This window comes from Microtus ochrogaster, chromosome 21 (genome assembly GCF_000317375.1).
Source record: "Microtus ochrogaster isolate Prairie Vole_2 chromosome 21, MicOch1.0, whole genome shotgun sequence".
NCBI classification, from domain to species: Eukaryota; Metazoa; Chordata; class Mammalia; order Rodentia; family Cricetidae; genus Microtus; species Microtus ochrogaster.
The window spans coordinates 46,043,320-46,061,096 of NC_022022.1; the positions used below are offsets into that span (position 1 = coordinate 46,043,320).

At 41.8% G+C, this 17,777-nt stretch overlaps 2 protein-coding genes across 2 annotated transcripts in view; one reads left to right on the forward strand and one right to left on the reverse strand.

Moving 5' to 3' along the window:
- Positions 1 to 6,929, forward strand: part of Msh4 (mutS homolog 4) — a 42,025-nt gene extending 35,096 nt beyond the window's left edge. The window contains exons 16-18 of the mRNA XM_026784015.1: positions 1,990 to 2,164; positions 3,339 to 3,427; positions 6,738 to 6,929. Of these exons, the coding sequence (XP_026639816.1) occupies positions 1,990 to 2,164; positions 3,339 to 3,427; positions 6,738 to 6,929 (456 nt within the window). The remainder of the gene's footprint in view (positions 1 to 1,989; positions 2,165 to 3,338; positions 3,428 to 6,737) is intronic.
- Positions 6,930 to 11,875: 4,946 nt separating this feature from the next.
- Positions 11,876 to 17,777, reverse strand: part of Asb17 (ankyrin repeat and SOCS box containing 17) — a 12,386-nt gene continuing 6,484 nt past the window's right edge. Inside the window, exons 2-3 of the mRNA XM_005357470.3 lie at positions 14,783 to 15,062; positions 11,876 to 12,096 (exon numbers count right to left, since the gene is read on the reverse strand). Coding sequence (XP_005357527.1) covers positions 11,890 to 12,096; positions 14,783 to 15,062 — 487 coding nt within the window. The 3' untranslated portion in view covers positions 11,876 to 11,889. The remainder of the gene's footprint in view (positions 12,097 to 14,782; positions 15,063 to 17,777) is intronic.

Here is a 17,777-nt window from a genome sequence, read left to right on the forward strand (position 1 = left end):
ACAATGAGCACATGAGCACAATGAGCACATATGAACACAATGAGTACACATTAGCACAGTGAGCACACATGAGCACACATGAGCACAGTGAGCACACATGAGCACACATACGTGGGCCCTGTGGGTATGACTCTTTCAAGGCCCCTAACGCATACAGTACCATTTCTGTGATATTCTGAGACACCAAGAGTAGTTCTCTGTTGCAGGATATTTGATCGCACTGTGAACCCGGAGATTTTGTTATTTACTGGAAAAACCTGTTTCTAGTTGTGGTGTGTCTCAACCCTAACACACACTTTTAATCTAAGAGCTTTCAGCTTGAATATTGTAAACAGGATCAAGTAAAGTCAAGAGGCAGAGCCAGCAACCAGTTGACAGGGAGTGAACTTTAGATTACTAAGAAACACCATAGAGAATGAGAGGGAGTCAGGAGGACGGATAGAGAGGCACAGGAAGTAGAAAGGAGGGACTTTCACTTGGAGACTTGAGATGGTAGCAGAGAGGGGAGGCTTCTAAGACAGTGGCAGGGGAGGAAAGTCAGGGGTGCTTTTCTCTGCCTCTCTGAGCCAGCAGGCTTTTACCCCAGCATCTGGCTTCTGAGTCTTTATTGGTAAAATCTTAAGGATTGAGATTTTCTTTAAAAATGATACTTATCTTCCACAACACTTTAAAATATACTTTTTTGGTAGAAACTTAGACGCTTGTGTTGCTTGTTACTTTTAAGATGATTGCGGTTTGTTTTCTAATCTAGAGCCAATGCTTGGTGCCTAGCGCAATGCTTGCAATCTATAGGCCCCAAAAAATTAATTTTTGTGTTGAATAAACTAAAAGAGTTTATAAAGTTTTGTTGTCGGTGGTGTTGTTTGTTGTTGGGTGTGAGTGTGTGCTGATAAGGATCTAATCCTGTGCCTGGACCATGGTCCCCAGGTCCTCTGCCACAGAGCAGCACCTGCAACCCTTGATGCATAATTTTTAAGGACATTATTTTCAAATAGCCATCGACTTCTAAGCCGTGTAGAGGCCAATTAGTCACCAGTCTTGCTTTTTTTTTTTTTAATCAGTGTCCCTCCCTTGAGACTTGCTCCCCCAGATTGACTCCTCCCAAGAGCTGTGCTCAGGACCTCTCACTAAGCCCCTCCTCTTAAAAGTCCCCTATATCCCTATGGTGCCACATGGAGGCTCAGGGGCCAGCAGTTCCCCTGTGCAGGACACACCCCAGCAGAACCCAAACCACAGGTCATGGATTTAGGAGACTTTCCATGCTTAATCATACATCAAATCTTTCCTTTCTTTGCTATTATCTTTGGTTGAGAAATTTTGCCAGGCAAATATTTAATTGGCCTTCTTTTGAGACAGAATCTTGCTATACAGTCCTACCTACTAGATGGCCTGTTATTCTCTGTGTAGCCCAAATTGGTCCCCAAACTCAGCAGTCCTCCTGCTTTAGCCTCTCTAGTGCCCGGATTTCAGGCAAGTTAATATTTAAATTCTAACCAATCATTCATCTCTCCTTTCTTAGTAAAACTGAAAAATTTAGGAAATTTAATCCCTAGCACCAAGAAAGAAAACAAGAAAAACAAACACAAAATTAAATCTTTGAAAGTTTAGATACCTAACATAACTGATTAATACCATGTTGCGATACCCCTTATAGGAGTGGGCTCAGTGCGACATTTGTGAAATGTGAAGGGTAGTTCTGTGAGTAAGTGGGCAGGAGAGCTGTGCTTCCTCCCAGGAAGTGGCCACCTCCCTCAGTAGCTTTATCTCTGGCCACCTGCATCTCTGTCCCGTGACATGCTGTGCATGCACAAAGAGAGTTAGTCTTCATTGATGTAAACTTCAAGACCCAGTCTCCAAGAGTGTGGTTTCATTCCTGTGTTGTTGCGAAGCTAGTTGGAAAGTTAAGCTAATGTGTTATGTTTAAGTAGTTAAAATAGGATTTTCTAGATAATTTTAACATGCTGATACTCAGTCTGCTTTATGTTCTAGGCATTCACACTCTTCACAACCCACTTCCTGGAGCTGTGTCACATAGACACCCTGTATCTGAATGTAGAAAACATGCATTTTGAAGTTCAGCATGTAAAGAACACCTCAAGAAATAAAGATACAATTTTGTATACGTACAAACTTTCCAGGGGACTCACAGAAGAAAAGAACTATGGTATTGCATATAGAACTTCCATGCAGATGTGAAAACAGTGCTGTCCCTTAGGGAAGCCCCTTTCATCTATTTGGCTGTCACTCATCCTTCCCAGAGTTTATGTGCTTTCTAAGGCTCTAATTTCTTTGTCAAACTTCGATTATATAGTTTATTCTCCTTGGTTTATGTTTATATCAACTGAACTGAACCAGTAACCATAGAATTCTGGTATGTATGAAAGCCCTAGACATATCAGCTTGTTAGGAAGTATAACAGTTTTAAAAAAGATTTTATTTTATGTGTTCTACCTGCATGTATGTGTATGTACTTTCTGAGTGGCTAGTTTACATGGTGGCCAGAAGAGAGTGTCAAGTCCTCTGGGACTAGAACTAAAGACCGTTGTAAACCACCATATGGGGGCTGGGAACTGAGCCTCAGGCCTCTGGCAGAGCAGACAGTGCTCTAACTACTGAGCCATCTCTCCAGCCCCAGGATAACAGTTTATATTTATAAATTATATAATTGAAAATATTGTATTTCCTACACACTCATTGGCACAGTCATTTTGTTTTCAGTTTCCGGGTATTTTATAATTAAATTTAAAAATCTTAAAGTGGAATATACCAAACCATGGTATTCTCAACCCCCTGTCAGCTACTTTCTGTGTAAATCATTGTGTAGCACGCACATTTCCAGGTTCTGGAAATCTCCCCTTACCCATACATTGAACTCTCCAAAATTCATTTTCACCTATGGATGTGACTTCGTGAGAAAGAGAACAGGCTGGTTTACTATTTAAAGTGGGAACTGAACTGGCCAGCTTCCTTGCATCAAATGTGTTATTGTCAGTTCCATTACCTATGAAATTGAAGGAGAAAGGGATGATTTACCATGTGTATGGAGTCATCACGGTCCAGTAAATTGTCACATGTTAGCAACTCTTTCAGTAAGCCTAGCAGTCAGTAATGTCTCCGTGAACATATGAGCAGCTTCTGTTACTTGTAAAACCGTAGAGATAGTAAAGTGTTGACACACATAGGAAGCCTCTGGAACGGCCTCTGCACGGACTAGGGTGGGTAGCTGGCATTTGGGATTTGTGCAAGGCAGTCACGGGGGAATTTTGGTCTGCTAGATCGCAGAGCACACAGCTGAGAATAGACAGAAGTGATCTAAAGTCTGTTTTCTGTAATTTTAGGGTTAAAAGCTGCAGAGGCCTCCTCACTGCCACCATCGATTGTCTTGGATGCCAGAGAGATCACAACACAAATTACAAAGCAAATTTTGGTAATAAATAAATAAATAAATAAATATGTACATTATGTACATAGAATAAGTAGATAGATAGATAGATAGATAGATAGATAGATAGATAGATAGATAGATAGATAGATAGATAGATAGACAGACAAGACGGCTAAAGTCTTTACATTTCCTTACTATAAGGCACACTTTATTGTAAAGAACTTGCATGCAATAGATGTAGCCGCTCTAGCAAGCCCTTCCCAGACCCAAGGTCTGTGCATACCCCGTGACTTTCCGTACTGATCTGACATCATGAGTGCTATACTCACTCTCCGTGTTCACACACTGACTCCAGCCTATCCCATGCGTGTGTGTGCATGTAGGCAAATGTGTGCTAAGCATAGTTTAGCATGCACAGGGAAGGGGAGCATTAGGTGAAGAGGAAAGATGGGTCACAGGCAGAGAATGCAGTCACCAAAGGATGGAGTTGATTGTTTCCCTCGCTTTAAAAGATTAGATTGTTATAACTTTTCCTAGCAGATCAACTAGTAACAGACAAATTCTGTTCCTGTAAGTAATTGCTGCTCGCTGTATTTTGAGAAAGTCAATCTGTTTGAAATGTGCATCTAAAAAGCAGCCTGCAACATGTAAGGTTTTACTTTCAAAGCTCTTCTGCCCGCTGTCACGGAATAAAACCTCATTTTTCTTTATGAAGTAAATATTCCTATTTTTAAATGATAGGTTATAGAAGGGTTATTTTGCTTTCAGTTTACAGTTAGTAGAAGTTAAGTGGATTCCTAAGAAACAGTAGATCAACATCACATATGTTGATTTAAAATTTGAAACCTTTCTTTGTTTCATAGTGCTTCAAAAAATTCAGTGTTGGATATATTCTGCAAGAATAGCTGTCTGTATTTCATTCTTTTTTAATTATTTTTTTTCTTTAGATTTTTGTTGGTTTGGTTTGGGGACAGCAAGGTAGCTGAGGGTAGCCTACAGCTCTAGGTCCTTCTGCCTCAGCCCCCCAAGTGCTGGGATTTGCAGGCATATAAAGCACCAAGTTTGTCTTTCTTTTTTAAATGTTATTTCCTGGACTGCCTATGGCTTCACTTGCCTAGTCATCATCTGAATCCCTCCCCCAGCTGTGTGGACATTGCTCTCATTCTGAAGAAACTCTCCCTGCCTAACTCTTCACTTTCCACATTGTTGCCAGACTCCAGTCATCAACCAGCTGGCCGCTAGTCTCTCGGGCTTTAGCTTTCCTAGTGCTATTCAGAAGTGTTCAAGGCCGGCTCGTGCTGTGCCCTGGCTGTAGATCGTATGTTCTAGCCTTACAGTGTAATGGATGTCTTCCTGCTCACTGACCTGGCTTCCTTAGGTAGCTTTGTCAAGACATTTCCATTTATTCTGAGCATTTGATGCTCAGTTGCTGAAGGTAATTTACTGATGTACATTAAAAATCGCCAGGCAGTGGTGGCAGCATTCGGGAGGCTGAGGCAGGTGGATCTCTGTGAGTTCGAGGCCAGCCTGGTTTACAAGAGCTAGTTCCAGGACAGGCTCCAAAGCTACACAGAGAAACCCTGTCTTGAAAGGAAAAAAAAAAACCACCTTGCCGTCATCTTCATGAGTTGTCATGAGTTGTTGGAATTCCCGTATAGCCTGTAGTGTTCTTACACTCACCTTGCACCTCCCTTAGTTGTGCCTCCATATTGCCCATACACCATCTTTCTAGAGAAACAGCATTTCAAATAGTCAAGCTTGTAGTCATGTTAGTTAAGATTTTCTACATGTACATAGATATATTTTAGATAGGTATTCTTCATATTTTCAAAGATTATAGAATATGGCATTTTAAATGTTTTAATAACTTAGGACTTTAGAGACTCAACTTCCACGTGGTAAGCAGTGACTGACAGCTTCTGGTTAGGCATAATAATTATGCACGGGTAGAAAGCGTATAGGAAGATTCAGCACAAGGATTAGCAAATGTCTTCATGAGACGGCCTTGTGAGGAAGGAGTCACACAAGGCTATGGTGGGGACACTTGGAATTGAGCAGACAGGAGGTCTTCGTAATTATCTCACAAAATGCTGCTTTAAGGTCACTTGGGACCCTGGGTGGCTCAGGAATTTCCCCTCTGCCCGGTTTTGCTTTAGTTCTCCTCTCTGTTTGTTTATGCCACCGTTATCCCACACCAACCAGTTCCACATAATTTACATTTGTGTCTCTTGTAATTGCCCTGATTGTGTTCCCAGTCTCTCCTATGTCTGCTTTAGTTGTTTCTCTACCCAGAAGCCTCCATTCTTGGCACTTTTACCAGTGAAGATTGGCTCCACATTCTCCGTCTCATGTAAGCTTTGCCTGATCTGAGCTGGAAATGAGATTGCCTTTTCTGAGTGCTGTGTGTCTCCCTTGCAGAACTTCCCGTGGCTACTATGATCGCCTGTCCTGGAACTAGCTCTTATAGACCAAGCTGGCTTCAAACTCACAGAGATCCGCCTGCCTCTGCCTCCCAACTGCTGGGATTGAAGGCGTGTGCTACCACCTCCTGGTGAAAATGTTGATATCTTTATCTAGCTTAGTCAGTATATAAATTATAAGTTTAATTCTAGCTCCGTTCCCAAGTCCATCTTCTAGTCCTATAGTAAGATGATATGTTTTAATTATTTTTGGATACCCTTAAGTATAATTTGTTAAAAATTAGTCATAATTTTATATTTCAATTTATATTCATTTAAAAAATATATTGTACTCCTCTGGCAATATTTTATGTTAGTCTCTAACAGTTTTTGTATCCTGTGGGCAAGTGGTTTTCTGATGACTCCTCTTTTTCCTGTTGACATTTGAAATTATGGCTGCTGTGTAGCCATAAGCGGTGCTGTTGCTCCACACCTTTAAAACAAAGTGTTTGCAGATCATCTCTCTGCAGGATTTTCTATACTTTGTGATATTTTATGAATATGACTGATTTATCAACATTTTCTTTATTATTTTCAAGGGTATAAGTCTTTCAGAAAGTAGTTAGTGTTCATGTGGAATTCAGTTCTCCAGGATAGCACTGGAGTGTGTGTGTATGTATGTGTGTGTGTGTGTGTGTGTGTGTGTGTGTGTGTGTGAGAGAGAGAGAGAGAGAGAGAGAGAGACCTTGAGTTCCTATTTCTATGAAAGGAGATAAGATATACCATCTGATGAGGGAGGGGGACTTGATCGGGGGAGGGGGAGGGAAATGGGAGGCAGTGGTGGGGAGGAGGCAGAAATCTTTAATAAATAAATAAATTTAAAAAAAATAAAAGATATACCAAAATATGAATTAAATACACATTTGTTTTAATTTCGTATGTTTCAATAACAGCAAAATCAAAGGAGCTCCCCAGAGATGGACAGGTGGAGAGTTGTGTACCATCTTGCCACGAGGCTTGTCCAGACCGCTCGAAACTCTCAACTGGAACCAGATAGACTGCGGACATACCTGAGTAATCTCAAGAAGAAGTACGAAGAGGACCAGACCAGGGCTGCGGACCTTCCTGAGAGGACTGAGGAGTAGCAGCTCAGCGCTTACACAGTGCCTATGCCGCAGTTGCTCAGTTTGCTATTTTAATTGAAAATTACAGTATATTAACTTCAGAATTTTTACCTATGCACCCTAGATGGATAATATTCATTAGAATACCTTTAAAAGTGACAGGTCTTGAAGAAAAGGTTTTTGGTTTTTTTACTTTATTTACTTTTTTGTTTGTTTTTCAAGACAGGGTTTCTCTGTTTACCCCTAGGACTCACTCTGTAGACCAAACTGGCCATGCTTCTGCCTCCCAAGTGCTGGGATTAAAGGCATGTGCCACCAACACTGGGTAAAAGGAAAGTTTTTGTCAGAAAACTCATTCACTAGTTTTCATTTGTGACCTTCCACATTAAGTGTACACTTAGAAGTTACAGTTCAGAGTAGAGACAAAAATGTCTTCAGTGACTTGCTGCTCTTTCTGCTTTTAATTTTGACCACTCTTTTTACATAAAAGGCAACAGAGAGACAACACTGCTCTGCCTCCTTTGTGTATTCCCAGGGAACATTTTTTTCTTAAATTTTATTTATTTCAGGCCAGCAGGATGATTCATTGGTAAAGGCACTTCTGCCAACCCAGACAACCTGAGTTCAGTTGCTGGAACCCATATGGTGAAGTGAAAGAGTCTGCTCCCTCGGGCTGTCTGCTAACTCCACATCCACCCCGTGCTTTATATGCATGTGTGCAGACATTGTTTTTAATATCTAGCACAGTGCGAGCGATGTAGGAACACATACCGAGGAAACAAGAAAGATATACACACTCAACCAGGATCCTTCTGTATAACAGTGTCTGCACAGGCATGTGGCTTCCACACCACGTCAGTTTTCAAAGGTCATTGTTATTTTGTAAAAGAGCAAACCAGCCAGTCATTTATTCCTTCACTGGAAAGGGCTCTTCTCTTCACCACCACCCATTTTACAGTCCCATTTCAGTGGGTGATTGCTCCTGAAGTCATAGTTCACAGATCTGCCCTGTAGACTTCTTTTTCTTCAACAACCAAGTACCTGAAACTTGAGTGCTCATTGACACGTTGGTGTTGCAATCTTCATAAGGGTTTGGCCAGCAGAATTATTCACAGACTGCTTATGCTGTGGTTTCTTTGTTTATGTGTGTGTGTGCTTGTGTCTGTATGAGTGTGTGCGCATGTATGTGGCTTCTGCAGAGGCTGGAAGAGGGCATTGGATCCCCTTGAGCTGGAGCTAGCAGGTGCCTGTGAACTCTCGTGTGGTGCTAGGATTCTAACTCAGTACCTCTGGAATAGCAAGAAGCACTCTGAACAGCTGAGCCATCTTCCCAGCATTCCTATAGTTTTTACTATGTGGATATTTTACAGTATTTATTGGTTATATATTTTGACTTCATTAAGCTTAGTTCAGTATTGAAACTTTAATAGCCAGATATATTAAAGAAGTCATAATTCAAATGATATGCAGATGTTTTGAAGTAAATTACCACTATTGTGTATGTGTTATATACAATATCTTGTTTAATTACTTGCATATTTCCTATTTCTCTGTCTTTGAAAGAGAGTACCAATATGTTTGAACTTTACCATTAGTTGCATTTTAATTAATATTTGCAATGTATTTTATGTACACTTTCCTAAAACCAGATGATCTGGGTTTGCGGTGGCTTTGTAAGGGAGCACTGGAGAGGGATGGGTGTTAGCAGAGAGAAGACAGGAGAGGCAGCACGGGAATGGGCGGTGAGGGGGACGTGGTCCAGCGGTAGATGAAATAGCAGACATTCTCCAGGCTGTTTAACCTCGGTTAAATCCCACTAAACAGCTAAGAATTTTTCGTCATTTAAAGCTTTTGCTGCAAAACTTCCAGCCAACTAATCAATCCATTCTATTTTTATGTAGATATTTAAATAAAAATAATTTTGTTATTTCTTAAAATTACTTTTTCATAAGCTATTTTGCATGTGGCAGAAACATACCACAAAGCAAGTGAAGTGAAGACCATTACAACATCACAGGTACAGCTAATACCAGGAAACAGTTTCTTCTTGGTTTTAAGGTTTCTGTCTTTGCTATTTTCTGTGGCTTCCTTCTATGGTATAGATAAGTACCCCACAGTCCAGCCTGTCACTGTAACTGCCCACAATGTTTTGGCAAGCCACTTGTGATATTTGGAATGGGAAATGTCCCCATAGGCTCCTGCACTGCACACTTGGTCCCTGGTTGGTGGCACTGCTGGGGATGTGGAGCTGTTAGAGAAGTGTGACACAGGCTGGGCCTTACATGTTAGAGCCTGCTCTGCCTCATTTTGCTGCTTGTGTGGGTTGAATGTGATCTGTCAGTGCCTTCCCTACCATTGTGGACATGTAGCCTCTCTGGAACTGTACGCCAAAATAAACCCTTCCTTAAGTTGTTTTTGGTCATGGTGTTTCATCCCATTTTTCTACCCTAGCAATTTGTCCCACAGATAAACACTACATCATAAGGCAGTATCCAGGTCTAGATGGAAAAGAAAGGGAGCGTGTGTTATTTACAGTAACTGTGGTACCCAGCATTACACATTCCAGCATACTTACAGACGAGTCTGGCCACCACAGTCAGGTGAGCAGAGAGTCCCCTTGTCCCCAGACACTGCCTTGCTGTGGTCTCAACTGCAGCTGTCCAGACACAGACCTACTTCCCCATGTGGCTTCCTCCAAAATATCCAACAGATGGGATAGCACATAGCCTTTTGAGAATGGCTGTTTTCATTAGGAAATGAATCCTTGTGCCTTTTACTGATGACAAGTGCCCATTGGAGCATATTGTAACTTGTTTAGCCATTTATTTACTGAGCAGTCTTGGGTTTAAGTCATCTTTTAAATTTCTCATTTTTTAATTTAATGTGTATGGCTGTTTTCCCTGAATATGTGTCTGTGTTCCACATGTGTGCAGTACCCCTGGAAAAAGACATCAGAATTTTGGAACTGGAGTGGCAGATGGTGTTGGGAATCAAACCTGAGTGCTTAAAGAACAGCCAGTGTTATTAACTGCTGAGCCACATCTCCAGCCCCCATTTTCAATAATCTTGAGCATAGCTATAAGCCTTCTTTAGAGGGTTTTATAACATATAGGTTATTTTCATGTCTAGATTATATGGAACATTCTGTCATATATGAAGTGTATCATGATTTCATATACAATTACTGGTCTACTATCAGAGCTGCATCAACCTTGTATGAAGTGCCACTTCCCTTACTAGTTCTTGGTTCTGGTAGTCTTCTATTTGACATTTAGAAATGATATCATCTGTATTAGGTATAGGGTAAAGTCTCTTTCAAGTTTTGGGGGTAGTTGCATTCTTTAGCCAGCAGTGATATTTTATTTCTATCTCTCCTTAGTTTTGCATTTCCTTTAAGTCTACTTTCTCTAAAAGCACATTTCTAAATTCACTCCTTTAAGCAAAAAGGAAAATTTATAGAAAGGTACAACACAAATCTCAGTAAATATTTGCTGTGAGGCAGGTAACAAGCTAGGAGAATAAAAGGTAGAATATCCTACACTAAAAACTTCAGGGTACAGTATAATTGTACTGTAACATTGAAGGTAATAGCGCAGTACATAACTTTTGTTGGTCACAGGGAGTGTTAGGTTTAGAAAGGGCATTTTAAGTAGAAGGATGAACATGGAAAAGCAAAGCAGCGTGAGATGGGAGGCAGGCTGGTGTCCCTGGTGTGTGGAGAACATGTGAGTGACCGAAGGAAGAGTAACTGCCTGGCGTCACTGTTGCCTGAAGAGCACCGTGCAGGTTGAAGGTGTTTTATGGTTGGAGGTTTGGGGTGTGTGGTAGTGGTGATGCAGGCTGTAAGATGACTGCATTGTCATTTTACAGAGGCTGTGAGATAGGATGAACTGATCGGAGGTAGCTGTGGACTCTAGGGAGACAGGAGAGTCGACGGTGGCTCCAGGTTGAAGGACGAGAAGGCGATGCATGCAGGAGAGGAGTAATGGCCAGTGAACACTGGCTTAAGAGACACCAAGCTTTTGTTGTGGTTTAACCAGATTCAGTGACTGATCTATCAACCAGGAAACGTTTTGTTGAGTTCTGTGAAGACGTGTTTAGTTTCCAGCCTGTCACCACCAGCACATCAGTGTCCTGGGAGGACCAGAGACCTTGGGGACTTTCTGCCTTTTATAATGAACTTAAACCTTGGCCCTGGAGGAAGAAGTAGCCTTTGCATTCATCATAGTGAGCAGGCCCACACTGTTCAGATGAGACCCTATCGTGACTTCTAAGGCTTCCCTTGGTACAGACGTCCTGAATAGCTAATCTAGAGAAGGAGAGCACCTCTGCTCTGGACATAGAAAATAGCAGAGACGCCTGAGGAATTGTTTCTAAGTCTGCTTTTGTGTAACAAGCTGGACACCACAGAAAAATCTAGTGTTCTAGGTATTTTTTAAAGCTAAAAATGCACTTTGAATACATTGAATTTTTTCATGACCTTTAAGTTTTTATAGATGAAATTTTAATTTTATGTTATTATACCAAAATAGACTTTTCAATCTTATGCATATAATTTATTTCACTGTATGGAAAGTGATGGGTAGAGTTATATGGTAACTACAGTGCTGAGCTTAGGACATTTAAAAATATATCTTCTTTAAAACTTTTCCTAAAGGTTTATCATATGTTGTATACGTGTTTTGTCTGAATGAAAATATGTATACCATATGCATGTCTGGTGCCCACAGAGTTCAGATGTAGGCATCAGACTCCCTGGAACTGGAGTTGTAGATGGTTACTGGCCACCATGTGGGTGCTGGGAACTGATCTCAGACCTTTTGTAAGAGAGAGCAGTGCTCTTAACCATGGGGGAGTCCCTCCAGCTCTGAAAACACATCTAGAAGATTACCCAGTACAGCAAACGTGCGTGAAGTTAATAGTTTATTAACTTCTAAATGGTACAGTGCTACCATCCTAAAGAACAGCATAAAGATGCATGTTAGCTTTCTAAATTCAGGAACTTTTGTAGACGAGAAGGAATTAGAAGTGAAAATATTCCATTTGGGAGCATGTTGTTGGCCAGCAGTTGGGTCCTGATGGTTATTCTGCAAAGGTGGACGAGTTCACATGGATCTTTGTATCTTGTTGGAGGGATGTAGTCCAACCAGTTTTGGATAATTGGACGTCTTCCCAAGCTCAGCTGTGTCTGGAGACAAGAAAAGCTTTCATTTACTCTTGGATTGATCCCAAGTATTTAGTACTTTTAAAATTTTATTTAGGTTCAGAAAAGATCCTGAATTTTTATAAACCTTTGTTGCATGAATTCTAGTTGGTCTTAATAATAAAACTCGGAGTCAGATATTAGGGGATGAAAGCTGAGAGATCAGAGAAACAGTATGGCCAGCCAGTAGAGAGACCTTTTATCTTTGCCAGTACTCAGACCGAATGGACCAGCCTGTCCTCAGACTTCATCCTCTGAGTGCAGGGGCGATTCTCAGACTGCAACAGTCTCCACCAAACCTTAGACTGCAAGGAGCTCCTCCCTCCTTATATTCCTCTCTCTGCCCAGCCATATCACTCCTGTCTCCACCTCCCTAGTGCTGAGATTAAAGGCGTGGGATCCCAAGTGCTGGGATCACCTTTGTGTGAGCTCTGTTTCTTTTAGACAGATTCAATCTTGTGTAGCCCAAGGTGGTCTTGAGCTCATAGAGATCCCTCTGCCTCTGTCTTCCAACTCCAGGCATTAAAGGTGTGAGCCACCACTGCCCGACCTCTAATGGTTTACCTCTGAACTCTGATCTTCAGACAAGCTTTATTTGTCAAAACATAAACAAAATATCAGTCCAACTCCTGTAATCTTTATCAAAGCCTTTTTACCTTATAGGCATTTTATTACAATTTTGTTCCAATTTTGTTCTCCCAGTGATAAAAAACAGTATTGGGAAGGCACTAAGCAAAATTTAAACTATGCACAGGAAGTTCCTCATTTCAGATGGAGCATTCTTCTACATTATCACCTCTTCTGAGGCGCTGACATCAGCACAGCCATGTGCAGAAGCCATCCAAAAGCTAAAGATACCAGTGTCCTGTTCACCCGAGGGGCTTGTTCAAAAAGTCTGATTCTAGAAACAGGTGATGTAAACCATATGTGCTCGCAGCTGGACCCAACCTATGTAGATCACCAAGACCTCAGTGGAGACCTGCCTGCATGAAAGGAGGTCTTCTTAAAGTCTTAGGAAGCCATCTTCTCAAAGAGTCTGCTCTGGGGCTTAAATGCCAAGGGAAGGCATTTCCCCAAGCACTCACATAACGCTGGAAGAGAACCAGCTCTTCAAAACTGCCCCCTGACTTCCAGCCGTACCCCTACAGTGCATGCAATAGTTAAGAAACAATAGCAAACACCTTTTTTGTCCCAGCCTCTTGACACTTACCTAGCTATATTATATATGTGCATATATTCATTATTTATTTAGTTATCAACTATTTAAAGAGTAGCAAATGTATATTCAACTGTAGTAGGTGCCTAGGATAATTACTAGGCATGCAAAGTAGACATTGTTTGTGCCTACAAGGGTGTGGCAGAGAGACGTCCAAACATACTTAATATGTGTGCCATCTGAGAAGTGACGGAAGCAGGAAACCAGAGTTCAGACAGTGCGGACATGGTCCCACGGCCTCCCGCACAGCACTACTCCACTGGAGTTGATGAACTCTACTTGTTTGGAGCCTGCATATAAATTCTTTGCCTCCCAGGTGACTTTGGTCAACTTTTTCCTGGTACTTTTTGTAATAGTTTTACTTGCGAAATTTTAGACTGGTCTAAATTCATGTGTTCTGTAATAACCATGCAGGGCAGTTACTACGAAGCAAGGATGTAAAAAACATGAAGACATTAAAAACAACTTAGGTATGTTCTCTTTAAAAATGGGTGGCCAGTTATAATAATCTGACCCAGCTGTTTGCCTTACAGCTGGCCCACACATTAGTATTTCTTATCAAGGCATTCAAACGCCAGCAAAGTATATGCCTTTGAACCTATTTCTGAAGTTACACTTCTAAAGATGGGAGGAATGGTTGATTCTTTGTTAACCTGGCTGGTTAAATTTGTGCGACTAGCTTCCCTTTATAAATATAAATTAACTTCTTGCTGTTAGTGGGCATGATACAGTTGGATACTTCAATTTGCAGTTCATTTTGGAAACAAAATGAGCATTCCCAATTTATGGTTGATATATGGGTGATTTTTTTTCTCTAACTTGGTTTAGTCCCAAAGCCTTATTAAGGAGAAGGTCTCCATATTTCAGAGAGATATTTTCAGTTGAATAAATATTTTATGTCTTTATATTTCTATAATGCTTAAAATTACTTGGGCATCGTGAATGGAAAAACCTATTTCTTGGTATGTGATTGTATTTGTGGGGAAAAATGGAGCTGCCATTCTGAAATAGTTTGGTGGGAAGAGGAGCTGTTAAAATTTTATCTTATTTTGTTCTTAGATGGAAATCTTAATACACAGTTTGTTATTGAAATGTAAAAATTTACATCTATTTAATACTGAAGTAAACCATAAATTTAACTTTTGGTTCATGGTAAGAAAATCAACATTTGAAGGACTAATTTTAGCTCATTTGGATTTTGCCTCATTTTAAATTACTGAGCATATGAGCAGTGATTAATTCATCATTGGAAATAATGCATACATTAAGAACACTCCACTTTTGCCTTCATAATTATGTCCTAACACGTGTTGGGTCGCACTCCCTCCCCCCAAAGTGAATCTCTGCTTACACCCCCAACAGTGAAGTTCTGCTTACATCCCCAAGGGTGAAGTTCTGCTCATACCCCCAAGACTGAAGCTCTGCTGACACCCCCAAGGGTGAAGCTCTGCTTACCTCTATCTCCCGCACTGAGACTGTAGAAAGCACTCTGGAGCATAGCGTTAGACATGTCTTAGCATCTTCTTGAATGTCAATCAACTCATGGTCAACCATTATTCTCACTCTCGAAGGGTAGAGTAGTATTGTTAAAACAATGTTGATAGGGTTTCTCTCTCTCTCTAGGATCCCGTACTGCAGGAGGATTCTTAGGATATTTGACTGTCGCGTCTGAGCCACATAGAGTAGAGGCGTGATGCCGCTCAGTGGGCTGGGGCAGTACACGGGCGTGAAGGTTCTGCAAGCCAAAGGCAGAGTGTGCAGTGTCATGAGCTGTGTCAGCAGGCACGGAAAGGTAAGCTACTGTGTTAACAGCATCTACGACATCAGCCCTCACCCGTGAGCGCCTTGTAACTAACTTCTATCCGAATGTCTTAAGAATTTGACACTATAGACCACACTGAAGGGGGAAGCAAGTGCCCACCAAACGCTGAGGCCTCCTTGCGTGCAGGGCACTCTCTTTCAGTCACAGCGGCTCTCTGTGTCTCCCACACTGGGCAGTAGGAACCTCATCAAACTCTGGACATATAAAATGGAAATGAAAGAAAAACAGCTTTTATAGTTCTTTTTAAAAGATTTAATTTTTAAAAGTTATGTGACTATGTAAATGTGAGTTTATTCTGTGGGTGGGAGCCCGAGGTGTCCGGAGAGGGTGTCAGATTATCTGGAGCTGGAATGACAGGGGGTTGTGAGCTTTGAAAGGGCAGGCAGTGTGCTTAACTGCTGAGCCTTCTCTCCAGCCCAGTTTACTTTATTAGTAGAAATATTGATCATGTTCATATCTTTGCTTCTGTTCTTGGTCATATATTGACCATGGGGTTGGATTGAGAGTGGAGATTAGACGAGAAGCCAGTGTAAGCCCCCAGTCATGTTTGTCCATTTAATAAAATAAGACGTGTGTGTTACCGTGAGACGTCTCCGAGTACCTCAGGAGAGAGTTTTATTTTCCTCCTTTAAGAGTCATATTTCGGACTAGAAAGGTAATTCATCCAGTGGAGTGCCTTCTGTGCAAGTATGCAGACTAAATTTAACCCTTAGCACTGATGTTCTGGTGGTGTGTGCTTGTAGTCTTAGTGATGGAGGGAGAAAGAAGCCCCTGGCCAGCTAGCTAGCCTGCTTGATGAGCTCCAGTTCAGTGAAAGACACTGTCTGCAACAAGTGGACATTCAAGTTTGCCCTCTGTCTACACACACGTTTTTGTTTTTGTTTTAGAACTTCTAGATAACCAGGGCTGCCTTGCAGGACTGGGTTTTTGAAAGAGGCTGCAGCCAGAGTAATGACCCAGCAGTCAGAGCAATCCTGTTCTCTAGGAGGCGGGAGATTTGTTTCTCGGCACCCAGAAGGCAGCTCACAGCTGTCTTTGACTTCAGCTCCAGAGATCTGGTGACCTCTGCTGCCTCCAGGAGCACCAGGCTTGCATGTGGTGTAAAGAAATACATGCAAGGAAAACCCATGCACATACATAGAGACATTGAAATCTGTGTCTTGGGGTATCACATGGGGGCTAAATTACAATACTTCCATTCTTCATGACAGAAATGAAATGGTACATAGCATTTGAAATTGTTTCATTTAATACACTTTTATATTCCTTACTGAATTAGTTACCATAAATGTAGAGAGAACATGGTAGTGTCTCTGACCACAGGAAACTTGATATTAACAAATAATTTTGCCAAGTAACATGACTTTTGAGATTAAGCAAAGAGGAATTTTATTAATAAACCTTGCCTCTCAAATTCTCTTGAAAAGTCTAGTCAAACAGTGATGCAGTCTGCAGACTGAGACAGAACTTTGGAGGTGCTTGTGGTGATTTGAGGGTGTCCTCCACAGTCTCACGTAGCTGAGCATTTGGTCTCCAGTTGGAGGAAGAATGTCATGGAGGCAGGCTTCGAGACTGAAGCCTCACCCCATTCAGTTGCTCTCTGTGCTCATGCTTGTCACTCAGGATGTGACTCTTAGCTTGTGCCCCGGCTGCCATGCCTCCCTCCCACGGGACAACAAGCACAAATCCACTCTTCTGTGTTTGCCTTGGTTGTGGCTTGGTCACAGTCTCGGGAGAGGACGGATAGAGACGAGTGAGATGACCCGGGGGTGAAGGCACCAAGCCTCGAGACGCAAGCATGGTCCCTGAAACCATCTTGTAGAAGGAGAGAACTTCCACACCTGTGCAGGGACACACGTGTACCTCCTACCCCTCCACACACACATACAAAATAAAGGATAAGATGGAGCCAGCATGCTCCAAGAGGCTAAAGGAAGCAACCGTAAGTGTCTGCCACTCTGCTTCTCAGCCCTAAGCAGCGGTGTGACTTGGGGCAGCAGTCTCACGGCTTGCTTCCTCATGTGTGGGTATACTTAACAGGTGCGTGTACAAAGTCTGCTGAAAAGTAGGTATAGAAATGAAGGGTGCAGTTCCTGCGCACTGTCAAGGACAGTAAATATGAGGCAGGATGGCCACTACTGTGGTAGAAGTTTGCTCAAGGCAGCAATACCCTGAGGAGTGGCACTTAGCTCTCCCTGGGCTGGCCATGTCCTGTCAGATACCTAAGAATGAAGACTTGGAGGATTATCAGGTGTTTTCCAGTGGAAAGCTTAGAGTGTTCTGGGTACAAACATATAATGGCCCTGGAGTATTGTCTCTAGACACTTAAGGATGCGAAAACCTCTGACAAAGTGTAGCCCTCTGTAGTAAGCTCTTTGTGAACAGGTCCTTGGTCACCCTGAACCTCCTCATGAGGTCCTTTGAATCTTCAACCTTTGTGCTTTTAGCATTTTCTTATTTTTGAAAACTTGCTTAACATTTTTATATATTCATTGTTCTCTTTTAAAAGTGGTTGAGCAAGGTGAGCTCTGGAAACTTAGGCTTCAATGGGGGTGTTTTATAGCTCTCTCTCTCTCCTCTCTCTCTCTCCTCTCTCTCTCTCTCTCTCTCTCTCTCTCTCTCTCCTCT